The sequence below is a fragment of the Calliopsis andreniformis genome, chromosome 4, assembly GCF_051401765.1.
Source record: "Calliopsis andreniformis isolate RMS-2024a chromosome 4, iyCalAndr_principal, whole genome shotgun sequence".
Taxonomy (NCBI): Eukaryota; Metazoa; Arthropoda; class Insecta; order Hymenoptera; family Andrenidae; genus Calliopsis; species Calliopsis andreniformis.
The window spans coordinates 9,390,191-9,413,095 of NC_135065.1; the positions used below are offsets into that span (position 1 = coordinate 9,390,191).

A 22,905-nucleotide genomic window follows, 5' to 3' on the forward strand; every position below is an offset into this window, starting at 1 on the left:
TTTTCTAGAAACATATATCATACGTTCGTAATATTGATTATCGAGAACACTTTTAAACAACAAGATTGAATACATCACAAAATAAATAATCGTGATTAACGTATTCACAAAAACAGTACCCCTCTTTCACGCGTTCTTTGTGTAATTACATCAACTCCAAACCCGACTTTTACAAGTTCCTCAGTTTATGATTCATCTCCCTACTCAAAACCTCAGACCAGACAAAGTTATCAACCAAAAACCTTTATTCATCAAACAAGTATTACATCCATAACATTTCATTTCCTAGGCATTGTTCGCTCCAAGTTCCAAGCATTGATTATTCCCAGTGCCATTCTATATTCTCCTTTCAAAGAAACCAGCATCTTCGACCCACTCTTCCCGAAACCAAAAATCCCATATCCCTCCTCTGCCCTAAAACGCGATACCAAAATTCTCCCGAAATGCGATCCATATTATCCTTCTACTTCCAATTCATCGTGTCCCTTTAAACCAATGCATCGCGACAGCGACCAATTAGAAAGCATCGTTTCTGCGAACGTGATAAGCAGAAACTAGTATTCCCATTGGTCGGCGTTCGCTTTCGGAAGCCATATCGCGGACCGGTTCCGCGCCACTAAAAATATTTGCCGCGTACGGTTCAAAACGAATGGAGGAAAACGAGTCCAGGAAGGGCCGTCGACGATGATAGGGCTCGGGGCTCGAGGAAAGGTGTGACAACAGCCTCCATCGGCAGCGAATTACGGCGGGACGTGGAAAAAGGTCAGCGTCGGAGAGGACGATATGGATTTTATCTCGCGTCGAAAAGTGGGTCACAACGAGAGCGCCTGTGCGCACGCTTCGATTATCGATTGAAAACGTTACGTGCCTCGAGTCCGTACGCTGGATCTCATTTACGTGAAGACGGTGGTACGCGGAGGGGCTCGTCGTCGCGCGACCATTTCTCGCAGTAGGCCACCGACTGACGTCTCCCGTTTCCTGTGTCCGTGCGCGAAACGCGGTGCTCGGGTGAAAGATGCGGTGAAACCCGGATGATAGACGGTGCCATCGCGAATATCGGCCATTTTGGTAGTGCGTGTATCGCGAGAACGGATAGGATTCGCCTCTGGCGGCTACCCTCGACGGTTGTGCGTGGAAGTGGTGGCAGCTCGGTGTTGGCCGCAGGACACAGCCGTGAGACGGTGTACGATCGCGTTCCTCGGTCAGTGAGCGAGAACAGCACCGAACAAAATGGCAGGGAACACTGGGATGGAACAGTTGATCCCGATCGTGAACAAACTGCAAGATGCGTTCACGCAGCTCGGGGTGCACATGCAGCTCGATCTGCCGCAGATCGCGGTGGTGGGCGGCCAGAGCGCTGGGAAGAGCTCCGTTCTCGAGAACTTCGTCGGAAAGTAAGTATCGCGGATGGCCACCTTGTCTCGTTGCCTTTTCACGTTGCAACATGTTTTCGTGAGTCATTCGTCGTCGATGGGATATTCGACGCGTTCCGACGACGAAGGCGTGGCGAGCTACGCCACGGGTATGATTTTCTATGCCCGTCATCGGTTATTTTCATTTCCCTATCCCTCTTTTGTCAGTGTCGCCTCGGGTTAACTATTTTAATCTCTATCGATCGCGACATCAAAATCGACTATATCTCCGTGATGCGAGGCCGCCTACGCGGCGACCTGTCAAACGGTTCTTCTTTCACGTTCCTCTGGTATTTAACCTTCTGGGGAATTGTCGTTTACAGCGGAGGGAATTATTGGTTTAATTGCTCCTCACGCGGGACCCGTTTAGTGTTACCCTTTGTTGCCACGATCTTTTTCAAGTTGCGAGCTGAATGAGAATATTCATTCATTCATTTCTCAAGTACAAGGTTCTGGACTCTGAATAAACGTTTTTAAATGTTACGTGATTATGCGTTATTTTGTTATTGTTTCATTGGTAGGGTAGTGTAAGGAATGATTAACTTACACGGGTATGTATAGGGAATGTGATTAGCTGAAGTCAAATGTGAAATAGTCTTAGTTGGGATACATTGTTTTATGATTATTTCTTTTAAGATTTGAAGATGCTTTCAAGAATCAGTTTTAACATTGAGTTGGTACAGAAACATCCAATCAATATCTTAGATGTCATTTTAGGCGAGTTATTTCAATATATACATATATAGCTTACTAAAGGTATTAGAAAAAATGTGGGATAGTTTCATAAGAGAGATTATTCTCGTAATAATAAAGAAAATTTTCATATATTCAATAATGATTAATTTTCTAGTTATATAGTATTTTGTATTGCCTAAAATAATGCCACAGAATGCATAGAGGACAAAAAAGTGGGATATTTTTGAAGGATAGATTCTAGACACAGAAACATTGAAAATAGTTAATGTGCATATAAGTCCAAAAGTGTTTAGTTACCATCTTTAATGTCTTTAGTTTTAAAAGACTAAGCATTTCCAGATACATTTGCACAAGAACTTTCTTTCATTATTTTCTTGATTAAAACCTACCTTCCTGTATCTCACATTTTTATTAACACCTTATATGTAGCCATTTCTTCTGAATTGTTAATATTTTAATTTTGCCATACTGATCCAAATTATCATCATTTATTTTCTAGAGATTTCTTACCTAGAGGATCTGGAATTGTAACCAGGAGACCTCTTATCTTACAACTGATTAATAGTACAACTGGTGAGTTATCATAGATTTATAGATTATGAAGTATATTAGAAGCATGATAGAAATATTCTACACAATAAAAAGTAGCTGGAAATAAGATTCCTGAAATCAAAATCAAATTAAATAATTATTATCTGATATGTTTTAATATGATAACATAGTATTATATTCTAAAATATAATACAAAATTTTAATAATCTTTTATCATATATACATACCCATTGTTAATTATCTTGTAAGGTTGCAACATCTCCTTAACTTATTATCTTCTGAATTATCATATTTCCTGTGACAATGAACTTTTGATAAGAAGCAAATTGAGTACATTGTACAGTTCATTATATAGTTAGATGATTAATAATATTTCATTGATGTTGTTAAATTATATTTTAAAAAAAAGATAAAAATCCTAGTTTCTTAAAAATATAACTTATGAAACAAATTTTTTTTTATTGTAGAATATGCTGAGTTTTTACATTGCAAAGGTAAAAAGTTTGTTGATTTTGAGGAGGTACGGAAGGAAATCGAAGCGGAAACAGATAGGGTTACAGGCAGTAACAAGGGTATTTCTAATATACCCATAAATTTAAGGGTATATTCACCCAATGGTAAATATATTTTTCTATTGTATTCTATATGAATATAGAGAAGCATATTTAATTAACATATTTATTATTACTAGTTCTGAACTTGACATTGATTGATTTACCTGGACTCACAAAAGTACCAATTGGAGATCAACCAGCAGACATAGAAGCACAGATCAAAGCTATGATTTTCCAATTTATTAAAAGAGAAAATTGCCTTATATTGGCAGTAACACCAGCAAATACTGATTTAGCAAACAGTGATGCACTTAAGCTTGCTAAAGAAGTAGATCCTGAAGGTAGATCTTCATACATATTTGAAACTTCTTGATGACAGCTTTAAATATATTTCTTCTTTAATTAGAATTTATATTCTTCAAGGTGTACGTACAATTGGTGTTATTACAAAATTGGATCTTATGGATGATGGTACTGATGCAAGAGATATTTTGGAAAACAAATTACTACCATTAAGACGAGGCTATATAGGTGTTGTTAACAGAAGCCAGAAAGATATAGAAGGTCGAAAAGACATAAAAAATGCTTTAGCAGCTGAAAGAAAGTTCTTCTTAAGGTATAGGCCATTCATAAAAAAAAAAGAATAATTTAATATTTCAGTAGAATATATGTGAAATTTTTGTTTGATTAGCCATCCATCTTATCGGCATTTAGCAGATAGATTAGGAACACCATATTTGCAACGAGTTTTGAATCAACAGTTGACAAATCATATCAGGGATACTTTACCAGCATTGAGAGATAGATTACAAAAACAGTTGCTTACATTGGAGAAAGATGTAGAACAGTACAAACATTTCAGACCTGATGATCCTGCCATAAAAACAAAAGCTATGTTGCAGTAAGTATTTCTACAATGTAATTTATTGCATATAATGTAATATTTATAATGCAAAATATTTTTACAATTTCTTTAATATTTGGAGTATATAATACAATAAAATAAGAATTACAAACAGTGTCTGCACACTTAACAAATTCCATTGAGTATACATTCTAAAACTTGTTTTATTCATATTTCATAAATAGCACAGTTTACAAACTAAACGTACCTTTCAGTTTTCTTTCGAAGTATAGCCAAATTTCAGAATTATGGGTGGAGGGTCTTGACATTTTAGAACTCTTTCTTATTTTTCAGATCAATTCAAATGTATATGTAGGTATCAGGTTTTCTTCATTGTTTTTAACAGTATGTGTACCATTTGCATGCAAATTTTAATGCATATATGTTTAATCTTCCAAGAGTGAAAAATAACACAGGTTTTCACTAACATCAATTTTAACATATTAATAAAACGAAGTGAATTTGTAGTTTTATATTAGTAAATATCATGACTCTCTGCCCATATAACTAATGTTAGAGTTTGGTGCTTGTCTATGCATTGATTGAAAGAAAAACATTTTTAAGGATGATACAGCAACTACAATCAGATTTTGAACGAACTATAGAAGGTTCAGGATCTGCACAAATCAATACGAACGAGCTAAGTGGTGGTGCTAAAATAAATAGATTGTTCCACGAACGTTTTCCATTCGAAATAGTGAAAATGGAATTTGACGAAAAAGAATTGAGAAGAGAAATCGCTTTTGCCATTAGGAACATTCATGGTAAGTTATAACTCAAATTTTTATATTTTATATTTTCGCTATTAGAATTTTTACATGCACAAAAACAACCAAACATTTTTTTAAAAAAGTGCATAATTTTCTTTTATAGGTATCAGAGTTGGTCTGTTCACTCCTGATATGGCCTTTGAGGCAATAGTCAAGAAACAAATCAATAGACTCAAAGAACCTAGTCTAAAATGTGTGGATTTAGTGGTGCAGGAACTCAGTAATGTTGTACGCATTTGTACAGATAGGGTGAGTAAACTTTTCGTATCTATAAAATTTTGCGTAATGTACGTTGAATCCGTCTTTATATCCGTGACGCCGTATATACCAAAAAAAACTTCCGTACATGTGCGTTCCAGATGCAATTAATACTGTTTTTATTTTGTATTGCAGATGTCACGTTACCCAAGATTGAGAGAAGAAACTGAACGTATCATAACTACTCACATTAGACAACGTGAACAATTGTGTAAGGAGCAGTTGATACTCCTGGTTGATTGCGAACTTGCATATATGAACACCAATCATGAAGATTTCATTGGTTTTGCCAAGTAAGTTATTTAAATGTTTGATTATATATTTTAGTAGCTATTCAACAAAATCAAAAAAGTAAATAATATGATAGACAAATTTAAGTTTTAAAAGCCGCACATTTAGCGCTATATGTTGTTCTTATTATATTCATGACTGCAGCTATAGTCTTTAATGTCCTTAATACGCAAATTCTAGTATGTTTTATTTGAAACATATTGGTTCCCTTATCGCATTTAAAGCAATTGTTTTAGATAAAATTGATTCAATAATATATCGAATTGTGTATCAGAAACAGAATACTTGTATTTTTCCGGGAAAAGTTAAATTATCCTAGTCGAAGCAGAATAATTCTTCATGCAAAATTTTATAGTATTTTTTAGCAATTTTAAGATTCATTATAAAGTAGAATGATCCTTAAGATTAATATTTTGCGACTTTCTCAGTTCTATCAAACTATTTAGTTGTTGTCTTCTATACTTTTCTATGCTTTACACAAAAGCTTTGATGAATACGATAATTCAATGTTCTATCTACACTGGATCACTCGAGAAGATGTTAATAGTCTTATTAAAAAAATTGATTGACTTGCAGTAATGAATTATACATATATTGCATGACAACTGTAAATTTAACGTATAATATAGTTCACAAAATAGTAATATGCTGTACTGAAACAATTCCAATAACTTTTAAAGAACATAATTTCATTAGGAAATCATCAATCAAGTTTCTTATAAAATTTGAAAAGTTGTACCCAGAAATTCACAGATTATATATACAGTTAGTTATATTAGTTTTGCTTGCTACATTTTGTTTAATGCAGACTATTATATGTGTTAATATATATATTTGATTATGTATCGAATATATATCTGTCATATATAATAAATATTTATACCGTATTTTCCTGGATTTGAAAAAAGATTTACTATAAATTACAGTATAATAAAATTTAAAAGTATTACATTAGTATTAAACAAAAATACACAATGCATTTAAAAGTAGATATTTAATTAGAGAACTATTCTATTTGTAAACTGGTTTATACGGTATATTTCATAATCTGTGCATGCCTTGCTAAAGTCAGTTCACATAGCAAGCTTTAAACTAGCAAAATACTGTTAATTCATTTTGTCCTTCAAGGCTAAGGCACACGTTTTTAGTATCATTGATAAATAGTAGAATTTACTACCGTTCTATCTACTTCATGTATATTTGTATGACACTTGTGTCATATATCATATGATTGTACTAAATTGTCTTACATATTTTTTCTCTTTGTCATATGCATATTTATACATTTTAATTCTTTATTTCTATGTAACTTAACATCATTTTTATTCATCTTTCTTTTTCTTTCTTTTTTTTTCAATTTCTCTTACTCAACACTTGATACAGTTTTAAATCCTAAGTAATAAAATAGAATATGCAAAACAATTTGATGATAATAGTAAAAATATTAGACTATCTTGTAGGTTTCATTTTATTTTCATGTCGTCTTTATAGTAATATTCTGACTCAATTTCTCATTACTTTAAATATTGTACATGAATTTTAGAAACATATTAATATTGTAGAATTTCTCTTCATTATAAAAAAGTAAGAGAAATCATAAAGGAATGATTGAATCAGAAAATAACAATACTATAAATCTTATTATGACATTAGCTTTTGTATTGTTAAAGGCAAGACATACTTGTTATAGAATCTCCAAATCACAAGTTGTAGGTCTTTTCTTATGACTAACTCCAGTAGTGTTTGTACGTTATTAATATGGTGCTAATTAATGTTTTATGTTGTAAACATTGTAAAATGTGTATGTCTTTCCTTAAATTACATAGCATATACACATTTCCTGACATTTGTTTCCATTTCATTAATTCTTTATACTTCACAATTAAAGAAATAATTTAATTATATCGGCAGCGCGGCAGCCAGTAGCCATAATGCAAGGTAAGAATAATAAAGTACATTGGAACAAAGATTTACACTACATTTTTCCTCCTTTTTCATTTTCACGCTCTTTGTTCTTTTATGCTTATCCCTAATTTAACTTTACCTAGTTTTTTATTTGTACCATTCTTGTAACAAAAAGTATACATAACATAGTGTAAAATTTATTTTTATATGACATGCAACAAAGATTAAATATGATTTATCATTAAATTTTATTTGAAAATTAAATTAAAATCTATGACTTTTCTTAGTTTTCAATATTGTATTATTAATAGATTTTTGTATAGTGCAATTGAAAGTGAAATAGTGTTTATATGTATATACATGTCTGTACACATTGTTTAAATCTTCATAATAACAATTTAAATATAATTTTAATCAATGTGTACAAAAAAGAGTAAAAGTGCAATTAATGGGAGAAAGAAACAAAATTTCTTTAATCATGACACTGTTACTATTATTATTAAGTTTTCTTTAGCTGTGTACTTTATACACATATTCTGAAATATGTTTTCATAGTTTGAAATGCAGCTATAACTGATTGAAGATTTAAATGTTTTAGTTCTTTTTTAAATAATTCTATAAAATGAATATTCTATCAAATGGGCCATTCATTGCTTAAATCATTCATAAATGCACCAAATCGTATATTTCATACAGCACCATTAAATCTGAATTTCGTCATTTCTCACTTTATTCCCCAATGAATGTAATCCGCGCTTTTGCCACTTCTTCTGCATTATGATCTGCAAAGTTAATGCAGTGTTGATTAAGTAGCAATTGTGTTATATGTATTTTCATGTTAAAAATTATGCGCATACTCAAAAGTACAAATATAATTTAAAGCTGTATGAAAGAGTATATGCATGGAGTTGTTGTGGTTCTATGTTCTAGTTTCCACACTTAAATTAAAATGATTTGAAAGGTAAAATTATATCTCTCAAGGTCCGTAAAATTCTTACTATGATAAATCATAAATGAAAATATATTACCTAAATAAGTGCCCTACCTATATCATTACTTTTTTGTCATAAATCATTTTCAATGTTTTTGCATTATAAATGCACATACGTAAAAAATTCATTATTTGGTCAAATTTATGTTTGTTTAGTAAAAAATTAAATTTAGAATTGTGTGAACGTCTGTATAAGTTAATGAAACATTGCTAGGTTTTTATCCTGCTAGACATTTTTTATACAATCAACTAACAAATTTTTGTGGCAAGTTGTTAATGAATTTTATATATGGTTATTAAAATTTTTTTTCTATTTGACATTTCATTATAAATTATTCCTTGTGTTACAGTGCACAACAATCTTCAGAAAATGCTGTTAAGTCTGGTCGTCACACATTAGGGAATCAAGTGATACGTAAAGGGTATATGTGCATTCATAATCTTGGTATAATGAAAGGTGGTTCCAGGGATTACTGGTTTGTTTTAACGTCAGAGAGTATTTCATGGTACAAAGACGAAGAAGTAATTACCTTTCTCTCTTTTTAGTTTTAATATAATCAATAATCGATCATGTAACTTATGTTTATTATTTCTTTCTTTAGGAACGTGAAAAGAAGTATATGTTACCCTTAGATGGATTAAAATTGCGCGATTTAGAACAAGGATTTATGTCTCGGCGACATTTGTTTGCTTTGTTCAATCCAGAAGGCAGAAATGTGTATAAGGATTATAAACAGCTTGAATTGAGTTGCGAAACACAGGATGACGTTGATTCCTGGAAGGCCTCATTCCTTAGAGCTGGTGTATATCCTGAAAAATCAACAGAACAAACAAATGGAGAAGGAGAGGTAAGTTTCTTTCATATAATTATGAAATTAAATGTGTTACATATACAAACATATTTAATTTCAATATAAAACCGATTATAAGATAGAATTATAAGATTTAATCGAGATCAGATCAATTATTTATTTGATTTCCCCTATCATAAAAAGATTATTATTTCAAATCAATGTACATTTTATGTTCACTAGAAAAGTCTGTTTTGATTTATTTTAGGATAAACAGCGGGTGAGTTAAGACAGTCAATGTAGTAAAAAATATTTTTGTTTGAAATTATATTCCTAACTGTGTGGTGGTGTGATATAATTATTTTAATGATATAATGACTAAACGTCATATTTTGAAACTCATTCCAATCTAATGCTTTAGATTTTGTTCATTCAAAGTTTGCAATTAAAATTAATACCGTTTTAGTATCATGATGTGTAGTAATTTTAATCTAGAAGAAATTGCAAAGTACAAGGGACTTTTTTGCAAAATCATTTTCGTTTACTTTAATAACATTTCGTTTGAACACAAATATAAATTGCACAATTTATGTGTTTGTTGCTTACTTCAGAAGTTAAATAATTCAGTTGTTATGTTGTATTCACAATTATAATTAAATGTTTTTTGCCTCTAATCAACTAAAGGAAGGATATGAGGTTGGTACGATTATAGAAGTCACATAGATATACAAAATACATGACACTTACACAAATATAGGACACCTCCACCCAGCTCTGCTTTTTTAATTACAAATGACCATATGCTACGAAAATAATTATATACTGTTCAAACAATATATTAGTTTTCTTCCTGCTAGCAGCATTTACATTTGAACAAAAAATCAATAACACTTTAATTATTATAATTATATTTTTTATTTGTTTTGATAGTGTTTAACATGTCTTCAATACAGAAGTTCAACATCTGTTCCTATAGCTACTGGAACATAAAACTTACAATTCATGTATTTATAGGGTGGATCAGAAGCTCAATCATCAATGGATCCTCAGCTAGAACGTCAAGTGGAAACCATTAGAAACTTAGTAGATTCGTACATGAAAATTGTTACGAAAACTACTCGTGATTTAGTTCCAAAGAGTATTATGCATTTGATCATTAATAATGCAAAAGATTTCATTAATGGAGAATTATTGGCGCATCTGTATGCAAGTGGCGATCAGGTAATAATTTACACAAACTTGAGATATTCTAAATCGTATTACACGCATGTATAAATTTCCAATTTAGTATTATATTCCCCTTTTAATGAATTAATGGCGTCCTAAAAATTCCTTTTTTCTCTCCCAGTTCACCACTCTTGATAAAGATTTTTTGAAGAACTTCATTAATCCTTTAACTGTAAGTTTCCCTTCTTCCTTATTTGTAGTATCCTATTCTTTTCCCAAATTCGTTTTGCAATTACACTTTATTATGTAATCTAAGGCTAACGAAGTATTTCATTATTATTTTATTTTTTGTGTATTGCAGGCGTCAATGATGGAAGAGTCGCCCGAAGAAGCACAAAAACGAGAAGAAATGTTGCGCATGTACCATGCATGCAAGGAGGCACTACGTATTATTGGAGATGTTTCGATGGCAACAGTTTCCACCCCGGTGCCACCACCAGTCAAGAACGATTGGCTTGCGTCTGGCGAAAATCCAAGGTAACGTTATGTTATTATTTTCAGTGGCGCTTATGCATTTAACTAATTTGGTATCTTTCAATCTTATACTGCCTGCTTTGCCTCATACACTTGAACACCGTTGAAACAGTCTTGGGTAAGAGTTACTACGTTACTCTTAAATTATTGTCCCCTATTTGGCCTTATTATGTTAAGTAAAACAATCAAAAAACATTAATCCTCTTACAGTACTTGTATAATACAATTACTCACATACTTCGTACTTTTAATTTTTGAATGACACTCTTACAAATTTTATAGATTTATATTATTGCTCATATGAATTTGCATGCTTATTGAAATATAATATAGTCTGTTCTTTATACATTTCACTTCTGGATATTAGGATTTAAATGAACTTACACATTTAAACTGTTTTTAGTTTAACTAGAAGATAACTTGCATATTTTATTTTGATATATGGAATGCAATATTTTAGACATTAATTACTTAAATAGTAGTTTTTTATATTTTCTTTTGTTTCGAATTAGTAGAATTTAAGCACGTGTTTTTTCATGAATTAATCTCTTTATAAAAAATGTGTTTATTATCTTGACATGTGTATAGATAAATACGTAAAATTCCAAGAACTTATCAATAACAATACCTCAGCGATAACTTTGTAAATATACTTCACATTAGTGTTTCGATTTTAACGTTTAAATTATACGTACATTAGTTCCCAGACTTAAAATATATTTATTTAATTTTAGAATTCCTGAAACAGTAAAATTTTACAAATTGTTCTAATACGAAAACTTAATTCTTATCGACCCTGTATGAAGTTTAATTGGTAGCTTGGTAGCTATTATTTATATTATAACGAATATGTTACAGGTTATCACCACCATCTCCTGGTGGACCCAGACGTGGAGTGTCACAGCCACAACCTCTTTCTAGTTCTCGAGCACCGCCTCCAGTTCCAACAGGTGGCCGACCAGCACCGGCCATTCCCAACCGACCTGGACCTGGTGGACCACCATCAGCCCGTGCTAATCCTGGCCTACCCCCTCCTCTTATACCATCGTAAGTACAGAAATATTTCTATGTAATTCACCAGAATCCAGTGAGATAGTATAGAAAAACATTAAAACGATGCAAAGCTTGAGAGGTACATCCGTACAATCAAGTATGTTTCAATAATCAAGTTTCACACACGAGAAATTTTGCACAACATTGTTTTGTCAGTTTGTGTGAAAATCCTTATGTCTTAATAACGAGGTGAAGGTCCTTCTTTTAACTTAGTTTTCACTAAAATATTAAGAAGGAAATTTGCAGTTGCTTTGTTTCTATAGCTTTTGTGTGATTGGGGCTTTAGTGCTAACTTCACTTTCTATTGCAGGCGCCGACAATAAAGTCTTCGCACTAACTCGCCTATTCGCTACTAATCAATCTATATATATACTTATATATATCGATTGCATCTAGTCTGTGTACATTTTACACGAAATACAATTTCCTAATGCTACATGTTTTGTCTGCATATATTACAGATTACGAAATTATTGTTAATTAGGGGTGTGTAATTTGCGATGTTAAAATTAGTTAGTAGTTGAAAAGCTTCCAAAAATGTTGACGAGTCAACTTATCTTACACTACCATGTAATCTACATTGTTTTAGAGGTCCAATTGTTTCATTAAAACTCGACCAAGGAATCACTTCTCATAATTTGAATCATTTTTCTCTTTTCAATAATACCCTACAATATTGTGTTCACTTATAATATTATTCCAATCAAGCATATATGATCTCATGTACAAAACTGTTGCACACCTCTAAATAACATTCTAAATGTTTACAATACAATTAATCGATAATAGTGAAAAAGAATCACTAGACATAAATTATGCTCACTCGTTAAAAAACGAAGAAATTAGGTAGAGTAATATATTTATTTCGATGTAAATTAGTTTGATGGAATTGTACATGACGCCTGTACATACAACTAAAGACGTTGTAAAATAAATGGTCTTGGGTTCTTATCACAGGTGGATAAGTATTCATTCGCTTACTAACAGCATGACATTTTAACAACAATCCGTGTCGCTGATCCAATAACATTTCCAAGTGTCGAATGGAACAATATTTCCACTCGACAGAAATAATCATGGAAGAACGTAACACGACAGCTTTGTAAGGCGTGTTACGAACCACAAATCTTTCAAATTCTCGTCACACCATCTCTCCTACTGTTTTAATTCAATGAACCATTCGAGATGAATTGGAATCTTGTCAATTATTAACCAGGGACGTATATGTCGGTGCCTGCATTGAAAATACACAATTTGTTTTTCTAATCGAACGAATTATCACACATTCGATCGCGTGATATGACCGTACCGCTTCATGTACCGCGATCATCGTTCTTTGTCGAGAGTATTCAAAGATTACACATACTTCTTAGGACATTCAACGCGCGTGAACGCGATATTAATAAGTAGAAAAAAAAAAAAAACCAATTGAACGTATAAGTAGTAATACTGTTAAGGCATTGAGCTACAATGAGATCTGTGGTAAAAGCTGAGTGTCCGTGGTGTATGTTTAGTCGTGGGGGTGGTCTACAGCATATACAGCAGAGGGTGACGCAAGCTGCGACGCAGGCCGCTGCTAATGCCGCCGTGAACGAGCTGATGGATGCATTCAGGATCAAGTAAATAGAAACCCTTGCTGTTATATACTTTTCTATAGCCGCGAGGTCTTACCCCTTTAATCGACGGCCACGAATGGGTACTCTTATTTAAGTTGCGCAAAAGTAGATTGGTAGACTGTTCAGGGTTGAGAATGAACTATTGATGTCGATGTCTCGCTGTTTTTCCGATAGACCTTTCGATAACAGTTTTTTGCGCGTGTAAACCGCTGTTTTCCAACTTCGCTCTCTATCTTCACTCCTACGCTCTTACTCCTTCTGTTTCTACTTCTGTTTCTCTCTCTTTCTCTCCCTCTCTCTCTCTATTTCTCTCTCTTTTTCTTGCATGGTCCGAGAAATTGAATTAACAGCGATGATGCCTTCGAAGATTATAACGTTATATGAATAATACGTGCACATATGTATATGTATACAGAAAGAGACACACGTTCGTGCGCTTCTTGCATATTATGCTAACGTAGGAAATATAATTAAGAGCATATCTCTATATTTGTAAGGTCCGTAATTTGCTTCGGAACATTCCGCGTGTACCGTTCTCTTAAAAGGATTATAGCTGTTGAAAGAAGCTGAGCGTGCTCTCACGTGTCGTAGTAGCAACGTGTATCGCGTGATTTCGCGATGAAATTGCAATTTTCCATTCGATCGGAGACGCAGAAAATTTGGAGTCTAACGACGCCCGCGAACTCGTCTCCGTTTCGCTAATTGAGATATTTAACGACAGAGTATACACTTTAGATCGATATACTTGTATCCAGAGAATCTATCCTGGAAAGTCTACCAGAACCGTACAATGTGATCGAAGGTAGTTCCGATTAGACAGAGTTCCATGACAAAAAGAGAGAAGTTTGTACAAGTAATGTCCACGGTGAATTAATTGGTATTATATGTGATTCTACCTCTTTGTCTCGCTTGTGTCCTCGGCGAAAACGAAAGAAAATGTCATGCTGTTGGGAAAAAGTCGAAAATTGTTGAATTGTTCGTTTCTCCTGGTACCAATCGATTTTCTTATTCAGCGACTGTTGCGTTACACAGAATAATTTTAAGCAATCCTGCGTGATGCCGGCAGGTCACTGTTTTTCTACCTCTTAAGATGTTCACCGTACTTAGTTCCGTCTTAGCCGATTAATATTTAAAAAGAGAATGCCGTATTAAAGAGAGATATACAATTATATACATACATGATAGCTTACCCTTATGGAATATTAACGACAAAAGAAAAAAAACGAGCTCAGACATAGGATGTGATATAGCGTAGAATGCTTCGAGGATTTTGCATGAAAATCCTGAGTCGCGAAACCCTCTATCTGAATATGATCTTAAGCTGATGCTAACCCGGAACAGAATAAATTGTAATAGTAATCGTGTATCGTTGAAATGTATAATTGAATGTATATCACGTGGTTGGCATTCAGGAGCTACGTTGTATTTCGAAGGTATTTGTTGTTTCCTAGGCTCCTCGGCCGTGCTTGGTAAATTTAATTCGTTGTACGTGTATATAAGGAATGGATAAAATGATAATGATATATGTACCGTCACGTTCTTGTAATTAGATGGCATTCATCTCTCGCGAGGCGACGTGCTTTCGAGGTTTGCGTAGTACATGGTACTTTATGATTAGAAACACCTCAACTCTACGATATTCGTAACGTTTATATATAAATATGTATACATATAATTTTGGAGACGATTATGTGTAGGGGAATTTCAGAGGAAACGTAGCGCTTGATTAAAAATGGCCTATAAAACTACATTTGAGATAGGACACTCTTAGTTTCAGAAAACGTTTAATAATGTGAGGAAAATTAAATGGTTTTAGTTTTGTTTTTGGTTCTGAATCTTTTATACAATTTGTCTTATTTTTATAATTAGTTGTGGCTTTGACTATTTGTCAGTTTTTTTAGAATCTACATAATTCAGTTTCTTGTAGTTGAGTTGACTTAATTAACTTCACAATGTGGGCTTTCAAAGTTGTAATTTGCTTGAAGTTGCAATTTCTTATCGTGCAAACCATTTGGTAAATTCCTACTATCAGAATGTGCAATGTTAAAAATGGCTTATCATTCTGCAACTTTGTACACGTATAGTTTGAACGCTTTGGGTGGTCTTATTTTAGATTTCTTTGTTTTTCCCTCCTTTTTCTCATAATTTCTTTTCTCATGTATTTGTCATGAGCTGTTTCTCTATCTTGACATTCACGACAGAATGAGTGACGAATTTTTGATCAACATGAAAGAAACTTTATAATCCTCAGAACGCCTATAAATAACAATACTGCATTCTATATAGTATTTACGATTGACCCTTCTGTGGAAGACGTCTTTAAATTCTCTCCCAACAATTTATGCTAATAAAAAATAGTTTCTAACTTTTAGTATCAGAAATAGATCATGGACATTTGTATTTCACCTATGAACGTGACATCAGCCTCGTTTTCACCAGATGATCAAAGATAAGAGTGCTATCATTCCACGATAAGAGTCCACTCAAAGATAATGGAGTTACATTTTCCACTGAAGGGTTGAACTCGATTACAATCGCTCCGTTTCACCTCAAACTTCCCTACAAACGCATACATACCTACATCTATACGCAAATGCCTCTGACGAGTGGTCCCACAGTTCGATATTCAGCAGAAACGGAACACGTAAAACGCGTTACATCCTTATCGTCGCGCGGCAGATACTACGCAAGGAGTAGACGTGCTCGATTCCTCGTACGCCTGTTTTCTGTGCAGTGACGCGCGGAAGATCGAGGGCAATGATCGAAGTGCAATTACAAAAAGAAAATATTATTTTTCGTTACAGCAAAACGTCGAAGGTCTCCCTGGGTAGATAAATGACTGTAGAAGAGCATCTCGACGACGATGGACTCGCATTTCTCGTGTCACTGCGCCCTTCGTGTTCCTTATCGATCGTTCGTACAGATACAGAAAAGAGAGAACAGAGAGGACCAGAAAATATCGTCTTTGTTACGCTCGTTCTAACATTTAAAAGGCCTAACGATGCTCGCTCTTTCAAACGCGTTTCTTTTTGCGCCAAATTCTCTGGAATGCCGCCACATCTTTCAGGGTTGCTAACTATTCGCGTGATCCGTCTAGACACGTCGAAGGAATGTTCTTTTGTCAAAAAGTGGTGCAAGGACAGGTCGAATCGCTCTTTCGCGAAAGCACGTCGCACTCGCGAGTCGAACGAATTAATTGTCTATCTGTGCATTGGACGCGAACACCACTACAGTCCCGTGGTCTAGAGTACTCGCTGGACACTAGATTATTAACTGATAACGCGCGAAAAGTTATATCATTGTATGTTACACTCGATGAGAGGAAGAAAAGGAGTTAGAGATGCAAAAGGAAAACTCGCGAGCAACCACAAGTGGTATTATTGTAATGTTATATTGTACAGATCTATGTATCTATATATATATAGAGATCTATCTGTATATCTATCTATATATATAGATGTACATATGCAACAGAAGATACAGGATACATACATACACATACACACAGATGTCATTTTATGCACCGTAAATGACAGAGATAACTAAATCGTATATTCAAGTTACAGATACAATTACGATTACGGTATTACTATTATTATTATTATTATTACTATTATTATTATTATTATTACTACTATTACTATTACTATTATTAATAATATTATTATATACTGTATAAGGTAAAATACTATTTGTTTCAATAGCATGTAAACGTTCCATGTTCGGTAGACTATGAGACATTTTTATTTTCGAGATTACAGTTTAGCGACGTTTCTTTGAGACAGATCGTTCTTGTTGCGAGTCTAAAGAGGCGATAGAGTTCTAAGTATGTAGGTGTTAACAGCCCCCTATGGGGCTCGTAGCGTTTAAACACCTGGGCATATCAAGTAGTAGAGACACGCAGAAGATCGTTCTTTGGTATATGTCCAAATGCTTTGATGTTCGACAGTATTCTCAAGGTTCCACCCTCCGAGACATGGTGCATACTTGCATTTATTTTTTTACATTACTTTCCCCTTGTATTCTTACGGGAAACGTATAATCTTTTACAGCTATGCTTCGTTCCAAAGACTTCTTGCTATCAAACGTTCCATCTACATTCCAAATGCGCGAGCGTTTAGAAAATAATTTTATTAAGAGAATTTTTGGATCGTCGATAATTCTGGTTGGGTGGAATCTCTGTTACAAATATTACAACGAATGGCGATGAGTGAAGAAATTGTGATCGGCGAAGGTGAACCTTCTCCCAATGTTTCTTTGCGCTCGTACCGTCAATTAAACGATCCACCGATCTTTCGTTCGAAAATTAAACAAATTTCTTGTTTTTTACTTCGTGAACTGTGTGACCTGTAACGTAGACAAGGTCCTCGAGGCAACCCTCGGTTCTCGCGACTATGTCCAACTAAGACAACATTCTCACGACGTTCGTAGCGACGTTAGCCCATGACAAGTAGATACCGAGGGAACGATCGACCCTCTCGCGGACACTAGAGTAATATTGTTATCGTACCTAGCATTTAATCGTGGAATCGAGAGGCGAATCTGAGCGCACTCGCGTTGACGAACCAAACGATCCGAGTGTCTTGAAACAACAACAGTTTGTAACCTGACGATTGTACGATCCTTGCCAAGAATTTAAACAATGCGTTGAATCGAAACCTCTGCTCTTTTATTCCACTCTGTCTTCAGTTTCCTTTCGCCTCGTTTTCGAAGCCGACAGCACTCAGATCCCTTGCGAGATACAGAGAGAGGAAGAGAAAAGGAATCGCGTAAATGGGCAAGCTCCCTCGAGCGACAGGTTGTTGTACATGCTTCCATCTAGAGCCTTAACCATAGCGAATTTCTAATTAACAAAGCTTACACAGTGTAACGTTCACAAAGCGTGATCTTGTACAATCGCAGAAGTACTGTGCCCCACCACCACAAACGTCAGTCGAGCCAATTGTATGCACTGGGCGCTATTGTTCAGTCGCATACGATTAGCCTGGCTGGCCTTAAGTTTCTCCACTAGAAAACCAAGCTAACTGTAAGCTATGCTTCTTTAAACATATTTGATTCGATATAACATACACACGAAATTGTTTCCACCGAAAGCTGAGCTAATTTGTGCTATCTTTCTTCAGAAGCTAAAGCAATCTTCTGCTATCTCAAGCTAATAACTTAGCTTCTGAAAAACCATAGCAGAGCTCAGCTTTCGGTAAAAACTGTCCCACATATACCATATTGAAGCAAATAGTAGTAAACTTAGCATAGCTTATAATTAGCTTAGCTTTCCAGTGGATTCCCAGCATTCACATTTGTGGTAGTGTGGCCCTCTACTTTCGCGCTCAACATTCACCGCGGGCCGAGAACTTACACGAAACGACGCACGATGTTTGACAATGATAGTCGAAAGGCGAACGAAACAGAGGAATATATATATGTACATGTAATAAGTTTAATGGAAACGTGACTCGCGTCATGTTCGTCGCCGACGTTTGTCGAATACGTCAATGATAAGATCAACGTTGACGGAAGGGGCCTAAGTAACCCACGGGCGATATGGAGAACCTTGGGAGATGGATAGACAGGAATCCAAAGTTTCGCGATGATGTCAGAGCTTCCTGATAGTTTCTTCGCGCGTGTAGTCACTTGGTCATCATTTTTATACCTGTTACACGCTGATTTTTATAGAAGATTTTTTTCTACGTCCTGACGGAAATAAAGAAAACGCGCGCGTTCTATTATTCGCCGATCGTCGTTAAATTCGTCCTGGAACGTCGTTGGGAAATTGAGAGGATCGACCTGGGTTACTTAGCTCGTATCTTTCGGATTGTGCACCTCACATTCACACGTACACACACGCGTTGTAATATATTGTGCGATGTACGCGCGATATACATACACTGTTTTATTGCAATATAAATGTGTATATAGGGAATAACATGTTATAGATTATAAATATATATATATATACATATATATTATATCTATATACAAAAAAAGCGAAAATTCGAGAGAAGACTGTATAGCTATCTGATGACCGGAAACGCATTTCCGCCGGGGAATGGTCTCTTATTGAAATTAGTGGACGGTCTCTATGAACTGTTGAATACGTTTAACACATTACTTTTAATGTTACGCGACTAGTTTGTTTGTTAATAATTACTGACATGCTGTTTTTACACGTATCACTAATTTTTCTAATTTTTGCTTTACTCTATGGATCCTTGAGTGTGATAAGGATTTCCTTTTTTTTCTTTAATTGGTAATGTGGGGGAAATTTCTAGTTTTTCCCCGCATGCTGGAATGCGTATTCGCGTTCTGCGTTCTTTTTCTTTAATAATACCCCAGGTCTGTTGCCCTTTGACGATTTCCCTTATGCATCCAGGATTTTACTTGTGAAGTAATATCGATACAATTCATTGTACTTATGTGTGTGCAAAGAACGCTGTAGCTTGGTAACTTCTGATGTAATTGGAGCATAGAAATTTGAAAGTGAAGCAAGTGGTAGGGAATGGTAGCTTCAGCGTTCTTTGTATAATATAATCATCTTGCATGCGTTCTCGCTACTGCTTGAGCATGTTCTGCAATATCTGTTGAATTTCTTAGGCAGGTCATTATCTCATCCACTTTGCTTTAATTATATTATTTATTTATATAGTATATCTGGTTTAAGTATATGCATACGATTATTTCTTGAATTATTGAAGATCTACAAAAATTATTTAATTGAAAGAAGAAGATAGAATATTGATCACAAATATTAAATATCAAGTTCTTCAAATTTTTAGACACATCCACGTACATATTTTTACTTTCTAGACAAATTTTCAAGTTAAATACCTTCTCAATAGTTTAAGAAACAATCGTCTATATAATTTTAAATATGTTACATTCTAAGCATTCTATTTACGTAATATATGTTGCATAATCATCCACGCTGTATTTTCATCACTATTATTTATATCTTCTCGACAGTATATTTGTTGTACATCACAGTTTATTACTTTTCTCATGTCAATTTTACTATGTAACATAGTTACACTTCTTTGTTCAAATTATGTTCGGGAGCACATCATGGCCTAGAATAATAGATAAAAGATAAATCTTTTGATAAGAAAATTCCTTTTCCACTGGATCTTTCACTGAAATGTTTGACCGACAATTTTGAGTAAACGCCAAATTATTGGCTCACCAACAGTATAGAACTATTCTTTGATAAACCATTTAGCACAGGAAAATCATAATCTGAATGAAAAATTTTTAATTAGAATGAAAATGTAAAATGCAATGGAGTTTGATGATAACCAGTATTCTAGAACTTTTCAACGCACATTCTATTTACGTTTTAAGTTCTTATTTTTCTGTTTAAAAAGAAAATTACTTCATTCAGATTATGACCTCCTTTGATAAGTATTGACCGTTTCCAATACAGCTTTACTTCTGTGCGTCATAGCTGTCGGTCAAAACCCTGTAGCACTTTAAACTATAAAAAAGATATATTTGATCGGATGTCACGCGTCGGTCAACTGTTCTCCACTTAATTCTTCAAATGTAACATAAAATAGTTGGCACATCTAGTGCAGAATATTAGTCGAGAAAAAAATCTGCTAACAAAATCTTTTACAAAACTATATCACTATTATTTATCTAGGAAATGATGAAGCTCGAAGGATCAGCATTCGTGGTACAATTAAAAAAAGAAAGATAACAGAACAAATTTCTTCTTAAACAAATCCCAATAAGAAGTCTAAATCTCGGTTCATTCAATTTCGTTGTGATGGCTTTTTCTAGATATAATGTCACAGCTAATTGACTATTAGAATTATCATTCGTGTTATCAGTATTAACCCATGACCACAATTTAGTAAAACCCTGGCCTTCACGGTTATCGGGCTTATTAAATCCTTACAATTTCATTTATTTATATTCCACAAAATCTAATGAATAACTTTATTTATAAGGAAATAGTATTATTAGTTAGAGTTGTACAAAAAAGACTATCCTCTCTTAGTCTACCACGAGTTCTGACCCACCCAATGCAAACCACATCATCCACTCACTTCTGAATCAAAATTCAATATCTATATTTCAAGGGCATAACCATTACATCCATTGAGTTCCATCACTGCTTGATTCATCGAAAGCAATAGATGTATCCCCCATCCCCCGACACGTCACCGAAGTGGCCCCAGTATACTTAATCGCTGTCTGTGTTATAGGCGTCCCGTACCCAATATTCCTCCCCGAATCCCCGACAGACCGTACTACGGCCGATTAAACTGAGCTAGTCCAAGGAGAGCACACGACACCTGTGCGCCTATCCACGCCCGAGAGACTGTTCGACCAATTGTTCGTTCTGAAACGAGCCGATGACCGGGACACACGAAAGTACAAGCTCAGGACGAAGCCATGAGGAACGTCGCCCAGTACAGATGAAGCCCTCTGGAGGAGCTCTGGGAATCCGAGCGAGGGGAATCCTCTCGAGGAGCAGGACGTGTCCTTTCCAGATCTATGCCCCCTTCGATCCCAACGAAATCGGCTCCGTGAACCGAATAACTCAGGAAGGGCGGCACATGATCCACAGAGCGAAAGGAACAAGGCTGTGCCACAGAAGGAAAGCGGAAGAGGAAGAGGGACCAAGAAATCGACGGACAGCGGCCACGGATCGGTGGCCTAGGTCTGTCACCCTGGATGGTCGACAGCCAGATATTCAATCAGTCACTTCTACTTCTTCTTTCTCTGATATTCTCGTCTTCTATGTTATTTATGTCGCTAGAGACGCGCTAGGTTACGTGTAGTTTGCCAAGTATTATAGTCGACGCGCGCGATTAACTCTGGAGGAACGATTTATCAGCGTATCGGCGATAGGAGAAGAGTCCTCCGACGAGAAGCCGTGTGATTGTTGATATTCGTCGCGATATCATTTTTCCTGCAGAGTTATCAGTATTATAGGTAATAACGGGGTCGATGATGCTTTCGTTTCTGGATTCTTCGTCGGCAATCAGATTGCATCCGGTGGTCTCGGTTGATCCCAGAAGTGCGTAGTTATATTTGAGGATATTTCGAACTGAGAAGGTGCTATTTTTTTAGAAAATTGTAAACGATTAAGAGATTTGAGAATCGTTGAGTCTTCATGATCTTGAGCGTCTGAAAATTATTGTAAGTTATTGTGGAAAGGAAACAAGAAATATTCTTGAGGTGTTCCGTGGAAGCTTAACTAATTAACAGCGGATGAAATACTTAAAGACTTTAATCTTTTGATTGCTGTAGACATATGTGTGTGTATGTATATATTTAGATACTAATCGCTATAAATTGTGCGTTGAATGCCAGTAAGCGTTCAACGAATATAGTTAACAAGCATAATTATAGAACTAAGAGTGTGAATACTCAACGCTCGAAGAATGGAGGAATTTCGATCTTATC

General features: G+C 34.8%; 1 protein-coding gene across 9 annotated transcripts; it reads left to right on the forward strand.

Annotated features, from left to right (window-relative positions):
• The first annotated feature begins 1,103 nt into the window (after positions 1-1,103).
• Shi (dynamin-1 shibire) lies at positions 1,104-21,840 on the forward strand. 9 transcript variants are annotated; one of them, XM_076376370.1, is made up of 18 exons: positions 1,104-1,394; positions 2,608-2,681; positions 3,128-3,277; positions 3,352-3,555; positions 3,638-3,830; positions 3,906-4,115; positions 4,683-4,882; positions 4,992-5,137; positions 5,282-5,439; positions 7,349-7,375; positions 8,684-8,855; positions 8,936-9,181; positions 9,393-9,404; positions 10,139-10,345; positions 10,653-10,828; positions 11,684-11,872; positions 13,393-13,497; positions 21,699-21,839. In XM_076376370.1, the coding sequence occupies exons 1-18, from the start codon at positions 1,231-1,233 to the stop codon at positions 21,760-21,762; spliced, it is 2,697 nt and encodes an 898-aa protein (XP_076232485.1). In that variant the 5' UTR covers positions 1,104-1,230; the 3' UTR covers positions 21,763-21,839. The 9 variants fall into 9 exon arrangements, 8 of the variants coding, with proteins under 8 accessions (XP_076232485.1, XP_076232484.1, XP_076232489.1 ...); XM_076376369.1 differs by lacking the exon at positions 9,393-9,404 and adding an exon at positions 9,809-9,820; XM_076376374.1 differs by lacking the exon at positions 9,393-9,404 and adding an exon at positions 9,809-9,820 and having other exon boundaries at positions 11,747-11,872.
• Positions 21,841-22,905: the final 1,065 nt, after the last annotated feature.

Excerpts from the sequence above, each read along its gene's own strand:
- Shi (XM_076376370.1), top strand. The coding sequence starts at position 1,231 with ATGGCAGGGAACACTGGGATGGAACAGTTGATCCCGATCGTGAACAAA. Across the intron at positions 5,138-5,281 it reads TACGCATTTGTACAGATAGG|ATGTCACGTTACCCAAGATT; the intron begins GTGAGTAAACTT and ends TTTGTATTGCAG. Across the intron at positions 11,873-13,392 it reads CCCCCTCCTCTTATACCATC|TCGTGGGGGTGGTCTACAGC; the intron begins GTAAGTACAGAA and ends GTGTATGTTTAG.